We start from the raw sequence: 20,144 nt of genomic DNA on the forward strand, positions 1-20,144 counted from the left end.
CATTGGCAATTATGGCCCTCCTTCTAAACACTTCGCTGTCATACCGCGGTAAGATACCATCCTAACTCTCTCACTCTTCTCTTTTGCTACCTCAAACAACTCCCTCACATCCTCTATCATTTCCATTTTGTCTTCTTTCAAATCATTTGTTCCTGCCACGATTATCATCTCTTTCACCCTCTGTTTTTGCAGTCGAATAGATTTGCTGACGTCCTTTATGTTCGCACCCGGCTGGTACGACTTCGTTAAACTCTCAATTATTATGCCTCTTAATAGCGAATCCCCATACAGCACTCGCTCCTTAATTTTATTGACGTTTACGAACATTCTATTATTTGCCGTCACAGACTTCCGCCGGTTATTTGTCGGTATGTTCAACACACATTTTTCCATACACTCCAGTTGTCTTTTAGCTCTGTGTATCGCACCATTCAAATGGGCAATTTCGCTACTCGCATTTATCTCACCATTTTCATTATCGATCAAATCATCCATTCTTTCTGTGTTTCTACCTTCATTTACACTTTCAGCGACGCTCTCACATCTATCTGGCACTACCACACAATTCTCTAGCACACCGCCATTTTCTACATTCTGACTATCGTTAACGATATCACTCTCGACACACGAAACACGCTTGAAGTCCTCATTCTCTTTCCACTTTCTGCACTTATTAACTCCACTATCACTTTCTAACCAGACTCCCACCACTCTTCGCAAGGCTTACATCTCACAGACAGCACATTGCATAAATTCGTTTACATCAAAACTCCTAAACAAACATGCCGACCTGGCCGCCATTTTTTTCTTTATCGGTGCCATGTGTACGCTATCTTTTCTTAAGAATAATAATTAAAATAACAGAAAACACGCAAAAATTGCACAGACACACCAAGAAACAAAAAGCAAACAATACTACTTAAAATTCTAGTAAAATATCTAATATTAACACAAAATACTACTAATCTTTTCAGGAGCTCTCGACAAGCCGACGATCTAATCAGTCCGACACCAAGCGACTCCGGCAGAAGTGGCAGAAGTGTGCCTTACGGTCCTTATAAGCTGTTGTGTCCTAACACAATATGGTGGTCAGGTACATCTTCTGTATCATTATAATGGTGACTAGTCTGATACACTGACATCCTAATGATCCCAAGTGTTTTTAGCATATTGAAAATAATAGGTGCTGCATTCCAGCTTTGTGAAGTGCTGTTATTGCTACACAGTTCTCATAATCTTCCCACTGCATGTTAACTCGTACAGTAGACAACTCTTTCTCTACTGATAAACACAAGGATGTTAGCTGTACTGCACTACTAATGGAACTGAACTCATGCAATTCTATGGGTGGCATCTGGGTGTGAAGAAGTTGTAACAGTATTTATGGCAAAGATTGTGTACATGTTTATAATATTTTTCTTAACTGGAAACTCTGCTCCAGAGACTAAACATTGAACTTTTTTAGGCTTCCAATAAGCAAGATTCTGTCTCCTACCAGGCAATGAAATTAATTTTCCAAAGGATATTTCCAAATATCCAAACCTGTGGTGGGATTCAAACTTGCACCCTGTTCTTTGGACATAGGGGTAGTAAGTATGCTGTCTAATCAGCCAACCAGGCCAGAATGGACTTGCATTACATTAATTTCTTTCTCTTTATTTCTTATGCTGCTGACATTTGTAAACAAACATGATAATTAATTTTTGGATGTATAACTGAAAATAAATTGTTCCTACCCATTCTGCCTTGAAAATATGACTCCTCCTCACATCAGAGAAGCAGTCACATTTTGCCTTTGGCTCTTCCTGTTTATCACTCATTCTATAAGTTTTGCCAGATTCAGGTGCTTCCCTTGCTTTCCAATGCATCCTATTTCTTTGTATCTGTCCACATACACACATTTGCTACTGATTCCATCATCTACTCTTGACATGCCACATTTTCATATCCACCTTGAATCCTCAATATTAAAATGAGCTTCATTTGCATTGCACCCCGAAAGGACGGAACCCCCCCCTTTCGAGTCTTCAAAATTCGAGTCATCTTAATTCAAAGAGAACCGGCCTATCAGTCCGGAGCTCGGGGGGTTGGGCACCATATGTGTCGGGGGGGACTCCCCTTTTGAGTCTTCAAAATTCAAGGAAAACTGGCCTACCAATCTGGAACTCAGGGGGTTGGGCATTGTAGGCGCCAGGGGGACAGAGCCCCCTAGTATTAAATATAAATTCAGTGTGATTTAAGTATTTAAATTAAATATATTAATATAAATGATACAATGCAATTGTTTCATTGTTTTCATCAGGATTTAGAACAATATGTATAATTTTAGAGGCAGTATGGTGATGAACAACTGGTATTTCTTCTGCAATGTTCATCCACTTGCCATGTTTCTTCATTAATCCTACTTGCTATACCAAAGCAGGTCCTAATGACTTTTTGCATACTCATTTAACTCAGGAACAACTTCTTTCTCAATATTTAGTTAACAATATTTCCTTTGATACATCCTGTAAAGTCATTGCCAACATTTTCATCAGGAGAATTATCATATGTCGAGATGAGCCACAACTGAAGCTAGCATTTCTTTAATGTTGGGAGGAACTTTAATGCAGGAACCTTCCCCAGTCACAACCAATGAACCAAAGCACTTCTTTCATGGTAAATTCTTCAATAAATGTCTACAACCTTGCCAACATCTTTTGGTAGATGGTACTTGCCAACACCATCTACCAGAAGTTTCATGAAAAGTGAAAATTACTTACCCTTCACAGAGCATAATGTTGTTTGATCTTGGATAAGGGAGGTACAGTTTGGTGGTAAATAGACTACAGAAGATTTTTGGCCTAACAAAGAAAAAACGAATTTATATCAAAATTATTTTTATTCACGATAATCAACATAATCTCCCTTAAGACTAATACATTTATTTCAGCAATGCTTCAGCATCATTATCCCATCCCTGTAGTGGTTCTCAGTAAGATCTGCAAAATACCCCTCTACAGCTGCAATCATCTCTTGATTCGAAGAAAAATGCTGACCAGCGAGGAAGAGTTTTAGTTTTGGGAAGAGATAGAAGTCAGAGGGAATATCCACCCTATTCCCCAAATCTGGGGAATTGGATGGATACCTCAACAATTCATAGTGCAGATCCCTTAATATTCCCATTGCCAAAACACCTTTGTGGGCAAGTGCATTGTCCTGATGAAAGATGATTTTTTTTCTTCTGCAAACTGGGTCTTTTCTCATGAATTTTTTTTGTCTAGTCTGTTTTAAAGATTGGAATAATATTTCCCGGTTATTGTTTTACCCTATTCAAGATAATTAATAAACAAAATGCCTTTAGCATCCCAAAACACCAATGCCATGACCTTTCCTGCTGATGGAACTGACTTTGTCTTCTTTGGCACTGCCTTCTGTCCACTGTTTTGACTGCTGTTTGGATTCTGGTGTGTTATGGTGACTCCAAGTCTCATCCATAGTAATAAATTGATGCACAAAATCAGTTTTATTCTTGTTAAAATGCTCCAAGCACTGTTCAGAGATTTTCATGTGAGTGTGTTTTTGATCTGCTGTGAGCAAGCATGGCACCCATCTTGAGCAAAGCTTTTCACATGTAATTCTTCATGCAAAATATATCCTACATGTTCTTTTGAAATGCCTATAGTCTTAGCAATTTCATGTACTTTGACTTGCTGGTCATCCAATACCATATTGTGCACTTGATCAGTGATATCTGATATTGTTACACTTTTTAGATGTCCTTCACATGGATCATCTTCAAGGCCGGTGTGTCCATGTTTAAACTCGGCAGCCCATTTCTTAATTGTCAAAAAATGGAAGAGAAGAGTGCCCATAAACTTTTATGAACTTCGAATGAATTTCTTTTGCCATTAAACCTTTTACAAAGAATTTTATAACTGCATGACACTCAATTTTATCCATTTCAAGGAATACAGGAATACAACACTTTTGCTTCAGACAGATGTATAAAACAAACTGCTTTATAGAATGACTTGAAGTTTCACATGAATGCTTATGACAGATATACCAACTTAGAAAAATCTTGCCGATAGTGTTGTCATCTATAGTTGAGGCCGAGATCTTTTCAGACCACTCTCATATATAGACATTTTTCTCAGCTGTAGGGGTGAGCGGAACAGTGACAACTGTCCAGAATGAGAAGAATTTTTGAAAACTTTTGGTAGACTTACGGATATGCTCAGGCTTCATGCACAAAAAAAAAAAAAAAAAAAAAAAAAAAAAATAACCATTTTAACATAAACTTGGTGATAATCCAGCCCATTTTTATTTGCACACAAGTGTATTTAGAGTAAATTATAATGCCCTTTAAAATAGGACAGTAACTCTATCCTTATTTTGTCTGAATTCTGTGGGTCTTTCTTCATCCTCTTATTTTTACTGTGACCTTTATGAGAGAAATCCCATGATGTTTGTTAAACCTTTGAAGTCATTCTTCACTGCAATCACACTCATATTAATTAAGCAAGTATGTGATAAATTATTGAATCACATCTGTGGGTGGACCATTGAGCTAGTCAAGTGGTCACAGGAATTTCTAGTAACTTCTGCACTTTTGTAATTTTGTCCAGACTTAAGAAAGTGCCAGACTATCCATTGCTGGAAAATCAGTGGTGTACCTGTGTATATATATATATATATGTGTGTGTGTGTGTGTGTGTGTTAATATTAAGTAATGTAAAGCTAATTCCTTAATTTATTTCAGAGTCATCAGTATCTAGGTTCCAATGTTCTGTTTCAAGATGAGCTTGATGTAAATTATAAAAAAGTGCAAATATCACTGAAAGTACAAAAGACATTCCTCAAGATATATGACCGATATTGCATTAATATTGAAGAATTTTGCCCTAATATGAAAAATGAACAGTGGGAATTTCCTGATAAGCATGTATTTGATAGATTGAATAGATTTATTCAGAGGCTGAATGTTATTAAGGTAAATGCAAAGATATGATTAAACTCATGCATCCATTTACTTGTTCAAGATTATCTTTTCTTAAATGTATTTGAAAAGTTGTATAATTTTATGTTACATTTATTTAAATTTTTTGCCAGTTCTATTGTCACTTATATTTTATGTGACTGTCATAAGTCGCTTTCTTTCAAAAACTTTATATGCTGCTTTCTTACCTCAGCTTCCAGTGATACCCCCCCCCCCCCAACTTGTATATTGCTATCATATCTCCTTTTCTCCTTCTGTTTCTCAAACTTTTCAGACCACATATGCCTTTCTACATATGCACAGGTCATTTCTAGGTATCATCATTTTGGTTACCTGCTGCTAGTTCTTTTCAAATGTCTCTTCATCCTCATAGCAACTATTGTCCAACCGTTGTAGTTCAGATATGATATTATCAAGACTTTTCTTTTAAAGTGAGAGGATAACTTCTTTATTCTCACAAGTTAGTGTTCTCTGCAATCCAGTGGGATCCAGCAGGATCATTTAAAATTCCTTAGCAGTGTTGCCATAAACTTTACCTCTGTCCACTATCACCCCAAGTCTCAAACTCCATTTACTACTTACAACATGTTTCCATTAATATGATACTCATTATAATTTACTCATAGAATCAATTTTTTTTAAATCATTCTACAAGGGTTCTCTATCAAATATGTCTCCTTATCATCCTGCCTAACCTCATCAGCATGTAATTGGATTTTCCACTCCAGACCATCCCCAATATCATTAATATATAAGTGGATCAAGTAAAGATCCCTGTGGTATGTTACTTGTCACCCTTCTCTTAGACTCAGCACTTCTATATATATATATATCACCTTTTGATGCCTGTTTGTCAGACATTTTTCTGTCCATATGACAGAAAACTGACTACAAAAATATATGACTGTTTTGCATATTAATCATTCTGAGTATGTATTACAATCTCCTATGCAGAATTCAGTCAATGCTATGGCAAAATCTGGTTGTGGTGCATCCATTCCCTTGTCCAACTCTGCTATTACTTCTGTTATAGAAAATGAGCAAGTTGCTAAAGCAAGACCTTCCTTTGACAATCATCTTCCTGTTGTCCTCTGTAGAGGATCGTAGATCCTTCATGGCCACTACAGAGAAGCCAACTGATTTGTAATTGGTTACATTAGCCTTTGCTTCACCTTTGTATATGGGAATTATCTTGTCCTCCTCCAATGATTAAGAATCATTCCCTGAGACACATTGAACAACCACTTCAGAAACATTGTTGACTGTCTTACATATTCCCCCCACACTTCTGCCACTATCCCATCCATTCTTATTTCTGTGTTTGAATCATTCCCTTGCAGTAGCTTTAATATGTGTCCTCCTGCGATGAGTCTTTGGACTCCTTGGAGGTGTCATGAATAATAATAATATCTGTAGTAAAGACTAACTCATACTCTATCCTCTGTCCTCAAGTTTCCTCCTTGTTATCCAGAAAGGTCTGCCTTAATTGTACACTTTGTTAAAGTAATCCTTTAACATTTCAATTATTTCCAGGACATCTGCACTTTCCTATCATACACATTCATTAAGTTTTTCTATAGTTATTTTTCATTTTGTCTTGCTACATAAAAAGAATTATCTTGAATTTCCCTTGGCCTGCTTGGCTAACTTCATTTTGTAATCTGATTTTGCTTCACTACCACTTACTTACTTTCATTTTATACTGTTCCTGAGTCTGGTCATTACTACCCTTATGATATTAGATCTGCAACATTTTCTTTTTATGTGACTCTTGCTTTAAACTTTATTCATCTGTTTGACTTCCATGAGATTTATTCTCTTAACTCTGGATTGTAGTATAACTTCATTCTAAGCCCCTTTTTACTACTTTCCATTCATTATTTGTTCATATACCATGCCGTTTTTCATGTCAAGGTAGTGCTTAAAGCTACCTTTTCAATTTGTAGTAAGCACTGGTTTTACACAAGTTCCACATATGCCTTTCTTAATCAAGACTCTCACATAAATTTCCAACTCTCAAGTCAAGGCTTCTTGATTTTTGATCTCTCTCTCATATCATTTAGATGCATAAGAGTCATCTCATTTATAGACAGATTCTCAGGTGCTCCATAAATACTTTTACCTTCATCTTAACTGCTTTCTCTATCCTGCAAGTCTATATCCAGGTAACTGAAATCACCTATAATAATAGTCTTTCTTGTATTCATAAGGTTTATTTGTCTGTGCAGATTATTCCTCTTCAGATGTGATCCTTCTCTGTAATAGCAAACCAAAATTTGCTTTACTCAAATAAAAAGACAACTACAGTCAACTCTGGCTATAAGAAATTCATAGAAACTGCAGAAATAGTTTGTTATAGTGAATAGCTTGCTATAGTGAATCTAATCTTTCTTTAAAATTGCATGATATCAATGGAGCTTAGTGGTAATATTTCAGTTGTTTGTTATAGTAAGTGAATTCTCAAACTCTAAAGGCAATTCACTGGAACACTGTCCATTATAACAAACTATTTCTGAATTCTCTATGAGATTTCCATATTAGTTGACTGTATCACTTTTTGTCTCATTTATAAATGAAATAAAAAAAAAAAAATTCTTAGCCCATCCTTGGTACTAATGCTCTGTAAGTTTATAGTACTTATGGGTGAGAATGATATCTAAAAAAAATAGATGATATCACTTTTAAGATTTTTGATTTACATTTTTTTTATTTTTTCTATTTTTTTCTAGATACAAAAAATAAAATAAATCCTTACTTCACCCATACTACTAATATACTATAGCTTTACAACCTTTCATTAGTGAGATTCACATAAAAAAAATATTAGCATCACTTTTATGATTTTTGGTTACTGCACTGGTGCTATTTCTTCAAAGGAAAAAAATGTATCAAAACATATTATATTAATACTTTAAAAACCATTTCTGAGATACTGGCTGGTCTAAAATTTTCGACTTCTTTCTTGGAATATTCTTTATGCAGTGTAATTCTTTTGCTCTCTCTCTCTCTACTCCCTTGGGACTTACAAGACAACCTGGCCAGAAGCACTGCCAATTATAATTATTATGATTCAGACCTCCATGGATTCAAAAAATTCATCATGGGCGGTCCCTCCTAGTAAACACAAAGTCTATCATACCACTCCTTAAACTCATTGGCCGTTCATGCTCTCACCACTCTATCAGGCAATGCATTCCATGGTTCAGCTATCTTCCATGCAAAGAAACCACTCCTCATCCTCTTGCTCACAGTTTCCTTTCGTAACTTCCAGGGATGGCCCCTTGTCATCACTCCTTCCTGCTGTTCAATCAACCGAAAGAAACCCCCAGTGTCAACCCTGTAATCATCTTTCAGCAGTTTAAAAGTCTCAATCATATCACCTCTCCTTCTTCTATCCACCAAAGTCAGCAGTCCACATTCCCTTAGCTGATTCTCATAACTAACATTGTACAGCAGTCCTGAAATCATCTTTCTTATCTGCCTTTGTACCCTTTCCACAGTTAATTTATCCCCTTCAGATCCTGGGGACCAAATCTGAGAACAATAGTCTAAGTGTGGTCTGATCAGGGTCTTATACAACAGAATGATAACTCTTTTATCTCTGCAGGTCAACGTCCTTCTCATTGTTGCATCAATCCTCTGTGTTACCTTCACCACTTTTGCAATATGTCCCCTAAATTTCAGGTGTCTATCAAACATCAAACTCAGATCTCTTGTCTCCCCTACTTCCTCCAGTATGGCTTCTCCAATAGAGCATAGCGCGTCCTATCGATGTGTCCCAAACCTCAAGACCTTACATTTTGCTGTAATAAACCAATATGCTCATTCATTTGCCTATTTGTCTAGCTTATGCAAATCCTCTTGCAAGGCTACCACATCTGCACTATTACTAATAACCTTTCACAGCTTCACATCATCTCCAAACAACTGAATATCCCCCTGCAATCCACTGATAATGTCACTGATATAAAGGTTAAAAAATGTACGTCCCACTACTGAGCCCTGTGGGACCCCACTTGTAACCCTCTGCCTCCTTGAAACAGCCCCACCATACACAACTCTCTGATACCTATCGGACAGCCAATCCTGAATCCAGTTGACCAACCTGACATCCAAACCCATGTGCTGCAACTTAAATATCAGCTTATCATGTGGCACCCTATCAAATGCCTTTGCTAAATCCAAGAAAATGGCAGTATACGTCTTTCCCTCATCTACTGCTCTTGTAACTTTATTATAAAAGGCTAACATATTACTAAAACAAGAGTATCCCATTCTCAGATTCATGTTGACTCTCACCGATAATATTACCCTCATCTGCCCAATGCTGTATACGGTTCCTTAATAATTTCTCCAAGATCTTAACAACCACTGATGACACACAAACTGGCTTATAATTAGACAATTCCAGTTTGCTTCTGCCCTTATGCAATGGCACTATCCTTTCTTTTAGTGTTACATGGTGATCAGCATTCATTTTAGAAATTATGGACTTTACTTTGTATATGCTCAAGATAATGATCTTAATATGAAGATTGAAACGTTGGGATATTAAAAGAGTTATTTATAACACTGTTGTAAAGTCCATAATTTCTAAAATGAGAGCAATGGCACTATCTTACCTTCCTTCCATTCCCTGAGAACCTTTCCCATAGCCAGACTTTCATTGAAAAGCCAGGTCAACGGAGCTGTCAGTTCTTTAGCACATTCTCTCAAAACACGTGGTGAAATACCATCCAGTCCCACAGCTTTACTGACATCCACAGTACTTGGTATTTGGAACTCTCTCCTCCTGCACCTCGAAACCCCGAACACCTGCCCTATCCCTCTTGTATTAAAATTTACTCTTCCAGGATGAAATACTCCAATAAAGTGTTCATTGAATAATTCCACTATGTCCTCTGCATCAGGCACTCTATTCCCATTTTTATCCCGCAACGTCATTCTTCCACAATCATTTCTCCTCCTATTGTCCACAAAAAGCTAAAAAATTCCCTAGGATTTTCTTTGGATCTTAGCACCAATCTCTTCTCATATTCCAGTTTTGCCTTCCTCACCATACCAGTCACTCTCCTGGCCTGCATCTGCCCTCTACCACTCTTCTTATATCTCTTTCATAATCTCTCTTTCAACTGCAGTTCTTGTTTGTTTGATATTGTTTGTCATCCACTTTACACTAAATCGTGTCCACTTCTTCACTCATGGAATACAGCTTAATATTGCTGGTAACAAATATTCCTTCACAATTTCCCAGGTGGTAATGATATCCCAGCCTTCCAATTCCTCCCTCCATGAAACTTCCCCAAGTTGATGTCTAAGACTTATAATTACCTGCTTTATAATTCCACATACATTCCTGTCTCTTTGATACTCCCGCATGTCTATTCATCTTCCAAGTCAAAACCACATGGTCGCTCACTCTGGTGGGAGAGATGTCATCTCAGTTATTATCAACTCTTCTGATGTTATGACCAATGCATTATTATTATTATTGGAGTGCTGTGTGATAAGAGGGTGCTGGTCAAAATAAAGGGAGAGACAGCTATGGAAACTGTGGCCCTGAGAAAAATAGCATCAGTAGGATGGAAGTAGCAGAGATGAGAATGCTTAGGTGGATGTGTGGTGTGACCAGAAAGGATTAAGTTTTAAAAGAGGTAAACCGTGAGTAGACATATCGATACAAAATAAATAATGGAAAAAACTCACGTAGAAAGATTATTTAATAGTATAATTTTAGCCTGTGTGTCACAGCCATCTTCAGTACATTAAGCTCAAAATTAAACACTAACTGACAATTCCAAAAAGCACCACCTAAGTAGCTGGTGTAAGATAACTAAAAAGGTCAATAACTTTCCTTAAAAAAAAAAAAATTAATACAATAAAAAGTTAGGAAAGATTAGCTGATTTGTAAAGTACTATTTACAAGCTTCCACATCTTAATCATCCAGGTGTCTACCAGATTCCGTGCTCTTGTGGATTATCTTATTTCGGACAAACGGGAAGATCTGCCTCTATTCGGCTAGAAGAACACCAATCTTATATTGAATACTTTAAACCTGAAAAGTCTGGACTTTCTGAACATGCCATCTTCACTAGATGCAGAGCTCATTGGAGAAAGAATTGGAGTTCTTCACAAAAGTCAGTTTCTCGTGGAACGCCTTTATAAAGAAACATGTGAAACTCTACTTCATTCTCCTAACTTAAACAGATCCGACGGCTTATGTCTATCCCCTTTATGGGAGATAGTACTTTACAAATCAGCTAGTCTTTCCTAACTTTTTATTGTATTAATTTTTTTTTTTTTTTTTAGGAAAGTTATTGATTTTTTTAGTTATCTTACACCAGCTACTTAGGTGGGGCGCTTTTTGGAATTGTCAGTTAGTGTTTAATTTTGAGCTTAATGTACTGAAGATGTCTGTGACACACAGGCGAAAATTATACTATTAAATAATCTTTCTATGTGAGTTTTTTCCGTTATTTATTTTGTACAGAAAGGATTATTTGAGAAATGAATGTGAAAGAGGAACAGTGAAAGTTATGAACTTAGGAGCGAAGATACAGGAGGCAAGATCGAGATGGTTTCGTCATGTGATGAGGAGGGAGGATGGGTATGTGGGAAGAAAGGCCATGCAGATCGATGTGCAGGGAAGGAGAAAGCATGGACAGCCAAAGAAGAGATGGAGGGAGCTGGTGGAGGAGAACCTGAAGATGAAGAACTTATATGTGGTTACAGCCCAAGACAGGAATATGTGGAGGAGATTCATTAAAAACAGTGACTCTACTTAAGTGGGATAAGCTGAGGAAGAAGAAGAAGAGGAGTTTGATAGGGGATTTCTCACAGTTGGCATGTTTTAGTTATTTCTTCAGATGCTTTCATATATAAGACAAAGTTGTTCTGAAGTGACAAAACTGTTGATAAAGGTGTTAAGAAGAATATTGAGACATTCACATAGAAAGTTAATTCATTCTGAAGTAATAGTATAATCTTTAGTAGTTTATTTAATGGAGCTTGCTACTACTTTCATATAGAAAGTGAAGGTTATAGAAGTATCTTGATGAAGAAAAAATATGCTTTTTTAGTGTTCTTTGATTTTAGGATCCAAGAAGAATTTGATTTATATTGCTATCATATAGAGAGCAGTTTTAGTATCAGTCGTTCTCTTGTATGAACTCAAGAATGAATAAAAGTTCTGTAGCAGGCAAGAAACTAAGATTCCAGGGGTTTTTTCAATTTAAGATAATAACTGTTGGTTTATGTGATTGAAAGGAGGTTATGCACATGTAAGTGTTTTTGTTGTTGTGAATTGAAGAATACACTGGCATTCACATAGATAAGTAGTTGATTTGATGTCTTGTATTTTTTGCATGTTTTGTAGATTAAAGATTTTTATTTTGGTTACAAGAGTGTGAAGACTCGATCTGTTAATGGATTTAATTAATTTATTTATTTATATGATACACATATGTGATTAAAAAAAATGTATTTATATGATACACATATATGATAAAAAAAACAAATATGAAATTTATGACAAGCATCAGACAGAAGATTAGTCATATTTTAACATTTAGGTTTTTGATCCAGTTGATCGCCTCTGGGGGATAGGTCAAAGATATCCTTAAAGTCACTTGAATATACTGTCAGCTCGCATTCCTGTACTATATGGTAAATGGTTTGGGTCTCGGCTCCACAGGGACAGTGGGGATTTGGTATCTTACCCCACTTTGAAAGTAAGTCTCCACATACACCATAGCCTGTATGAATCCTGTTAGCCATTGCCCATATATTCCTAGGCAGGTCAAATCCAGATGGTTTTTAGAAGATGTTTATGTGATTGCGAACTTCAGGTGATACTGCTTGGGACCACAGTACATCCCACCTACTCACCATACTGTCATTCTGGCTAAGATTACGGACGGTTTTTATGGTAGGTCTTCTGGATTTTAGTTTATTAGATAAAGCATCTGGAATAAATTCATGTATTGGGAGATTTTGATTATTTAAAATTCTTTTATATTCACGAAGCAAGGTTTCCTGTCATCGCAGTTCCGGAGGAGCAATATGGCTCAAAGTGGGGAGCCATTGTTAAGGGTGTACTCCTAATGCAACCTGTTGTTAATTGTAGAGTGGAGTTAAGTTGAGTATCTAGTTTATTGACATGGTAACTATTGAGCCAGACAGGAGCACCATACTCTGCTGCACTGTAAACTAGATCCATTGCAGTGCACCGCAGAGTTGTGGCACTTGAGCCCCATATAGTACCACAAAGCTTCTGAACTATGTTATTTCTGGTGCGAACTTTAGCAGCGATATTAATCATATGCTGTTTATATGTCAGAATTCTATCCACAGTTATTCCCAGATATTTAGGTGTCAGATTAAACGAAAAGAATATTCGGTTTTACCAGAAATTGGTGTTAATCTCCATTTTTTATAGAACTGCAATAAAACCAACAGATCATTTGTCAATATTTCTTCAGTTCTTTTAAAAGACTTGTCACTGATCGCCAAAGCTAGATCATCTGCATAAGCAAACTTCCTACTGGCTGTTTCAGGAATATCTGCAATGTAAAGGCTAAAAAGCAGTGGTGCGAGCATAGAGCCCTGAGGTAATCCATTCCTAAGCACTCTGTTTACTGATGCTTCCTCCGGTGACTACCCTGAAATATCGATCACACAGTAAGTTGTTTAGGAGATGACCCGATATTTTACATGGGATGACCTTAAGAAATTTATATATGAGTCCCTCCCTCCAAACAGTATTGTAAGCTGCTATTAAGTCAATAAAGACTGCAGTAGTCTTCAGGCCTCTTTGAAATCCTGCTTCAGTGTAGGTTGTTAAGCTGAGAACTTGATCTGTGCAGCTGTGATCTCTTCTGAACCATGCGTGTTCTATTGGAACACATTCCAAAATTTTATCACTGATCCTGTTCAATATTAGTCTCTCCAACAATTTGTAGGTTGCACTTAAAAGGGCTATGGTGCGATAGCTTTCAGTTCTGTCTGCTGGCTTACCTGGTTTTAGCACATCAATGATTTTTGTCCTTTTAAATTCTTTAGGAATGCAGCCACTTTTAAGTATATCGTTAACTTAGATAGAACTTAGAACTTAGCCAGCCATGATCTTGCATAAGGTCCACAGTGCATCAGGAATACATTATGAATAATGTCAAATCCAAGAGCCTTCCCCATTTTGATATTTTGAAGTGCCGAGGATATTTCCTTATGGGAAAAAGACAAAGAGAATTGTTGATTCTTTTGAGTTACAGACTTCATAGCCTTTAGTTTGCATTTTACCTCTTTAGTATGTCCTTCATCTATGGAAGCTCTAGAAAGCGAAACAATATGAGTAGCTATCTGATTTGGATCAACAAGAGAAGATTTCTTTGGTACAAAGGGGCTTGAACCAAGCTTTTTAAGTAAGGCCAGGCTTTTCCACTAGAGTGTTTGAAATCTATGTTTTCAGTTATTTGAATCCACTTTTCCCTACGAGCAGCATTGAGACTATGGAGCAGTTCTTCTCCTATCTCAGGATCCTCACTTTCAAGTAATGGATTTAATTTGCCTGCTATCTGTCAACATTCCGATATTATCAGATCTTATATTTCTGTTTTTTAAGGCACTTTCTCCTGTGTCTATCTGCCTATATCATGGACTTCCTCAGAATCTTTTTCATGCCATCCTGGCAAAGTGTTCTTTGCCAGGATGAACACTGGCAAAGAACCACCTGAGATTAGCTCTGCTAACACATTCCTGAATGCTAACAATGTCAAGCTCTTTTCTAATACACTCATTTTTTATATGGTACTTTCATTGATACCATATGTTCAGTTCTCATCTTTCTCAGGGCTCTCACATCTGTAGTCTCCAGTCTTTGATCAAGACTTTTATTTTTAACTCGGTCTTAGATCCATAAGTTAAAATTGATTTGAACTCTGTGTTGTATACAGCTAATTTAGTGTTTTCACTAATTTCTCTCTTATTCTATACAAATTTATTCATTTGACTTCCTACTACACCAGCTTTGCTAATTCTGCTGTCTATTTTCAAATTTCATTTGTCATCTTCATTCAGTTCTTCACATTCCCCAAAAGACCATATGGAGGTCTACTCCTTGTCTTCTATACAACCTTGACCCTTAAACATCTCCTAAGGATTTAATAGTTAAATAGCTCAATTTAAAATGCATAAATAAGTGTGAGAGAAAGTAAATGAAAATATGTCCCCCCCCCCATACACACATACGACATCCTATCTTTCAAAATTTTATAGCTTACACTTTGCAGCATTGAACGGGCTTCTCACTCCTGTGCCTATTCACTCAGTCTGTTCAATTGTTCTCAACACTTGAAGCAGATGTTGTGTAAGGCCACAACATCTACTTTACTTCTCATAGTTTTTCCGAACTTCACATCATCTGCAAACAACTGAATTTTCCATTCAATTCTTCCCCGATATCATTAACATACAGGTTAAACAGCATTGACCCTAAAATATGGCACACCACTTACAACGTTCTTCTTCTGGAATATTCTTCCAGAATGACTCCATGGAGGTCAGATGTTACTAATAAAAGTGGACTTCATCATCATTCTCAAATTAATGGCATGAAAAGAAAGAACAGTAGTGAAAATGATTCACAAACATTATTCATTAAAAAAAAAAAAAGACCCAGCATTTTAATTTGTCACATAGTATGTATTAGAAGTGTAGAAAAATTACTTGTTAAACTTTTTTCTGAACAGTGTAGATGAAATTTCTATAAGTATTACTGAGTGATTTTATTATTATTATTATTATTATTATTATTACATAACACCTCCAGGGAGTACAAAGACTCATCAAGGGAGGGCACCTACTCTACAACTCTCAGTCTCCACCAATCCACCAACTAGAACTACTTTCATCATCTACACCAATGCTATCTACTGCTGACCACCACCACCACTAGTATTTCCACAGACAGTCACAACATCCATGCCCACGTCGGGAATCGAACCTGCAGCCTTTTGGCTGGAGAGCAGATATGCTAACGAGAAAGTTTTTATAGATGCCTGCAGAAACCATTTCAGTTGGTAATGATGATACTCTTTGCTTGGAATGACTTGGTTTGAATTCTATCTAGGATGTGAAGAGCCTTTATTAGGGCTTTTTATCCATAAGAAAGTTAGCCTGTCTCATAAGAGATGGAAGGGTTTTTCCTTCCTGTTTTTCATCCTGCAAAACAAGCAAACCAACCAGAACAAGACACATAATTTATAGACATAATACATGGGCCTCATAACTTTAGATGTTTCGGCATAACTCCCAAACAGCAATAGTAGTTCTCAATAAGGGTAAATTAAATAAGAATTTGTTTTACTTGATCATACTGTGATAAAAGTCTTTTTTGTCTGAACATCAAAAGATAGCAGTAGTCAAGATAGTTGCAATAGTCATGACAATGTTGTACATATAATGATGAAGAAACAGTCAGTTAGATTTTGATACTATAGGATTGGCTTTACAGGGTGCTTAAGGTCAAAGCTGTATAACTGGGAGCAGATCTCACATAACCTTTAAAGGAATTCCGAGAACCAACGTGCGCTTTTGACCTAATGTCTAATCTACACATTCTCATGGGGCACTCTGTTGGGTATCTACTTGGATACTGAACAAATGAGGATGGATGGCAATTTGGGATTTAGCTGACCATATTGTATTTTTAGTAGCTTAAACCCTAATGCAAAATGATGGTATAACATGATGAAATTTGATGTTGGTTGTTGGATGTGGCATTGGCAGGTTAAACAAGACTATCCAGCATTGCTTTCGTTGGGCAAACAGTGCAAATTCAGCTACTGGAATAAAGCCCAGAACACATCCCAACTTATCAATACAGAGTTCAAGATTTATTGTTATTATTATGTGACACCTCCAGGAAATCTAAATACTCATCGAGGGAGGGCACCTACTCTCTGTCTCTACCACTCTCACCAACTACAGTGAATTGCATCATCTACACTAACTCCATCTACTGCCCACCACCACTAGTATTTTCACAGATGGTCACAAACATGCCCACAGCAGGATTCAAATCCACAGCCGTTTGGTTGGATAGCGGATACGCTAACCACTCGGCCAACCAAGCCTATCATTGTATGGAGCATCAATAAAAAAAAGAAATGGAACCAGCAGAACAATTGGATAGTATCAGATTGATATAACAGACATGGCTGAAAGAAAGAAGACTAAAACAGGTAAGATCTTTCTAAGCAACAAATAAAGAATGTTATATTCAGGCAATAGCAATCAGGGAAAAGAAGGAATAGCTATAATATTCAACGCTAACTATGAGGATAATTTTATTGATTGGCAGGCTGTATCAAGTAGAGTGATTTCGGCAGATATCAGAATGGGAACTGGCCCAATGAGGTTTATTTGTGCTTATGGTACCACAGAAGGTTCTACTGAGGAAGAAGTAGGAATTTTTTGAGCATTAGAGAAGCTAATTGGCACAGTGAAAAGCCAGTTGGAGATCTAAACAGCACATGATTACCAGACATATAGAAATATTATTATTATTATTATTATTAACATCCGATCTCCATGAAATCAAAGACTCATCATGGGAGGTACACTATACTGCACACAATTCTCATTCAACCATGTCTTAAAATGATTTAATGTATCTCCATTCACAACACACTCAGGGAATGCATTCCACACACCAACCACTCTCCATGCAAAGAACGTGCTCTTCACTCCTCTGCTGCTCACACCCGCTTTATACAGTTTCTAGCAATGGCCACTTGTTCTACTCCCTCTCCCATTTAATGAAAAATCTCTTCCATGTCAACCTGATAACAACCCCTGACTAGCTTATATGTCTAAATCATACCCCCCCCCCCCCTTCCTCCTATTCAGGAGGCTTTGCAATTTACATTCTCTCAATCTGTCCTCGTACTCCACATTCCAAAGACCACTGACAATCTTTGTGAATCTTCTTTGTGTTGCTTTCCAACATATCCTCGTCGCCATGAAAACACGGTGACCAAATCTGTGCACAATAATCCATATGAGACCTGATCAATGCCTTATACAATGGCATTAAAATCTCTTTATTTGTAAAAATTACAGAGGAATAAAGTTGATGTCCCACACAATGAAGATCCTAGAAAGGGTTCTTGATGGTAGATTGAGGGAGGAGGTGGAGATTGCAAAGGAACAATTTGGCTTCATGCCTGGTAGATCAACAACAGATGCTATCTTTGGGTTACGACAGATGATGGAAAAATATCGAGAGAAACAAAGGGAGCTACATCTGGTATTTATTGATCTGGAGAAAGCATACGATAGAGTGCCAAGGCAAGAAGTCTGGAGGTGTCTGAGGGAGAAGAAGGTGCCGGAGAAATATGTCAGGTTGGTGCGGGAAATGTACAGAAATGTGAAGACAAGTGTTCGGACCTGTTTGGGACAGACAGAAAGTTTTCAAGTAACAGTTGGCTTACATCAAGGGTCAGCATTAAGTCTGTTTCTGTTTAATATTGTGATGGAGGTGGTAACAGAGGAGGTGAGAGACGATGCACCTTGGACAATGTTATATGCAGATGACATCTTGCTGTGTGTAGATTCAAGAGAAGAAGCGGAAACTAAACTGGAAAGATGGAGAAAAGTACTGGAAGAGAGAGGTATGAGACTGAGCAGAAGTAAGACAGAGTATATGTGTTGCGCAGTGGGCGGTGGCCAGGAGACAGATCTGGAGCTGGAAGGAAATGTCATCAGGAAGGTGAGAGACTTTAGATACTTAGATTCAACAGTGGAAGAAGATGGAGGAGCTGAGAAGGAAGTGGGATGCAGGATACAAGTGGGTTGGAGGAACTGGAGGGAGATGGCTGGAGTGTTATGCGATAAGAGGGTGCCGATCAATCTGAAAGGCAAAATTTATAGGACAGTAGTGAGGCCAGCTATGACATATGCTATAGAAACTGTGGCCCTGAGGAAAAATAACATCAGCAGGATGGAAGTAGCAGAGATGAGAATGCTTAGGTGGATGTGCGGTGTGACCAGAAAGGATCATCTGAGAAATGACTATGTCAGGGGAACAGTGAAAGTTATGAACTTAGGAGCGAAAATACAGGAGGCAAAGTTGAGATGGTTTGGTCATGTGATGAGGAGGGAGGACGAATATGTGGGAAGAAGGGTCATGCAGATGGATGTGCAAGGAAGGCGGAAGCGTGGGCGGCCAAAGAAGAGATGGAGAGAGCTGGTAGAAGAGGACTTGAAGATGAAGAACTTGGATGTGGTGACAGCCCAAGACAGGAAGGTGTGGAGGAGACTCATAACAAACAGTGACCCCACTTAAGTGGGAGAAGCTGTAGAAGAAGAAGAATTAAAATCTCTTTATTTCTGCATGTCAGGGTTCTCTGCATCATTGCCATTATCCGATGTAGTGTCTTCATAACATGTGCAATGTGGCTCCTGAATTTCAGGACCTTGTCCACCACCACTCCCAGATCTCTCATTTCCTCTACTTCCTTTAAAGTTTCTACACCAAGTGTATACTCTGCATTTTATTGTTGCATACCAAATTTCCAAACCTTACACTTTGCAACATTGAACTGACAGTTCCATTTACCTGCCCATTCATACAACCTATTCAAGTCCTCCTGCAAGACTATAACATCTGCTTGGCCCTGCATTGCCCTCTCCAATTTTGCATTGTCTGCAAACAGCTGCATATCACTAGTTAAACACATCCCAACATTATTAATATACAAATTGAACAACAATGGTCCCAAAATTTACCCCTCCAGTATACCACTAGTGACCTTCCTCTTATGGGTTACCACACCTCCCATATACTACGACTTTCTGATACCCTTCTGACAGTCACTGATTGAATTCAGAAGCCTGTTATCCAATCCCATCTGTTTCAATTTATTTAATAGTTTGTCATGTGGGAGCCTATCAAAAGCTTTCGCAAAATCTAAATTCACCACTGTATATGCATCTCCCCTGTCCAAGGTATTTGTCACCTTCTTGTAGAACATAAGTAAGTTAGTAAAACATAATCTGCCCTTAATAAAACCATGCTGATAACCACAAAGAACACTGCTGTTTTCAACCCAAATTTGTATCCTGATTATCACCAGTCTCTCTAGTACCTTCACCACAACTCCA

The 20,144-nt window shown here is 37.5% G+C and overlaps 1 protein-coding gene across 1 annotated transcript in view; it reads left to right on the top strand.

Moving 5' to 3' along the window:
* Window positions 1-20,144, top strand: part of Dhc93AB (Dynein heavy chain at 93AB) — a 1,274,973-nt gene that overhangs the window by 105,573 nt on the left and 1,149,256 nt on the right. The window contains exon 7 of the mRNA XM_090403805.1: window positions 4,745-4,975. Coding sequence (XP_090259931.1) covers window positions 4,745-4,975 — 231 coding nt within the window. The remainder of the gene's footprint in view (window positions 1-4,744; window positions 4,976-20,144) is intronic.

This window comes from Typopeltis vanoorti, chromosome 1 (genome assembly GCF_054136105.1).
Source record: "Typopeltis vanoorti isolate ZY-2024b chromosome 1, IOZ_Tvanoo_1.0, whole genome shotgun sequence".
In the NCBI taxonomy this organism is placed as follows: Eukaryota; Metazoa; Arthropoda; class Arachnida; order Uropygi; family Thelyphonidae; genus Typopeltis; species Typopeltis vanoorti.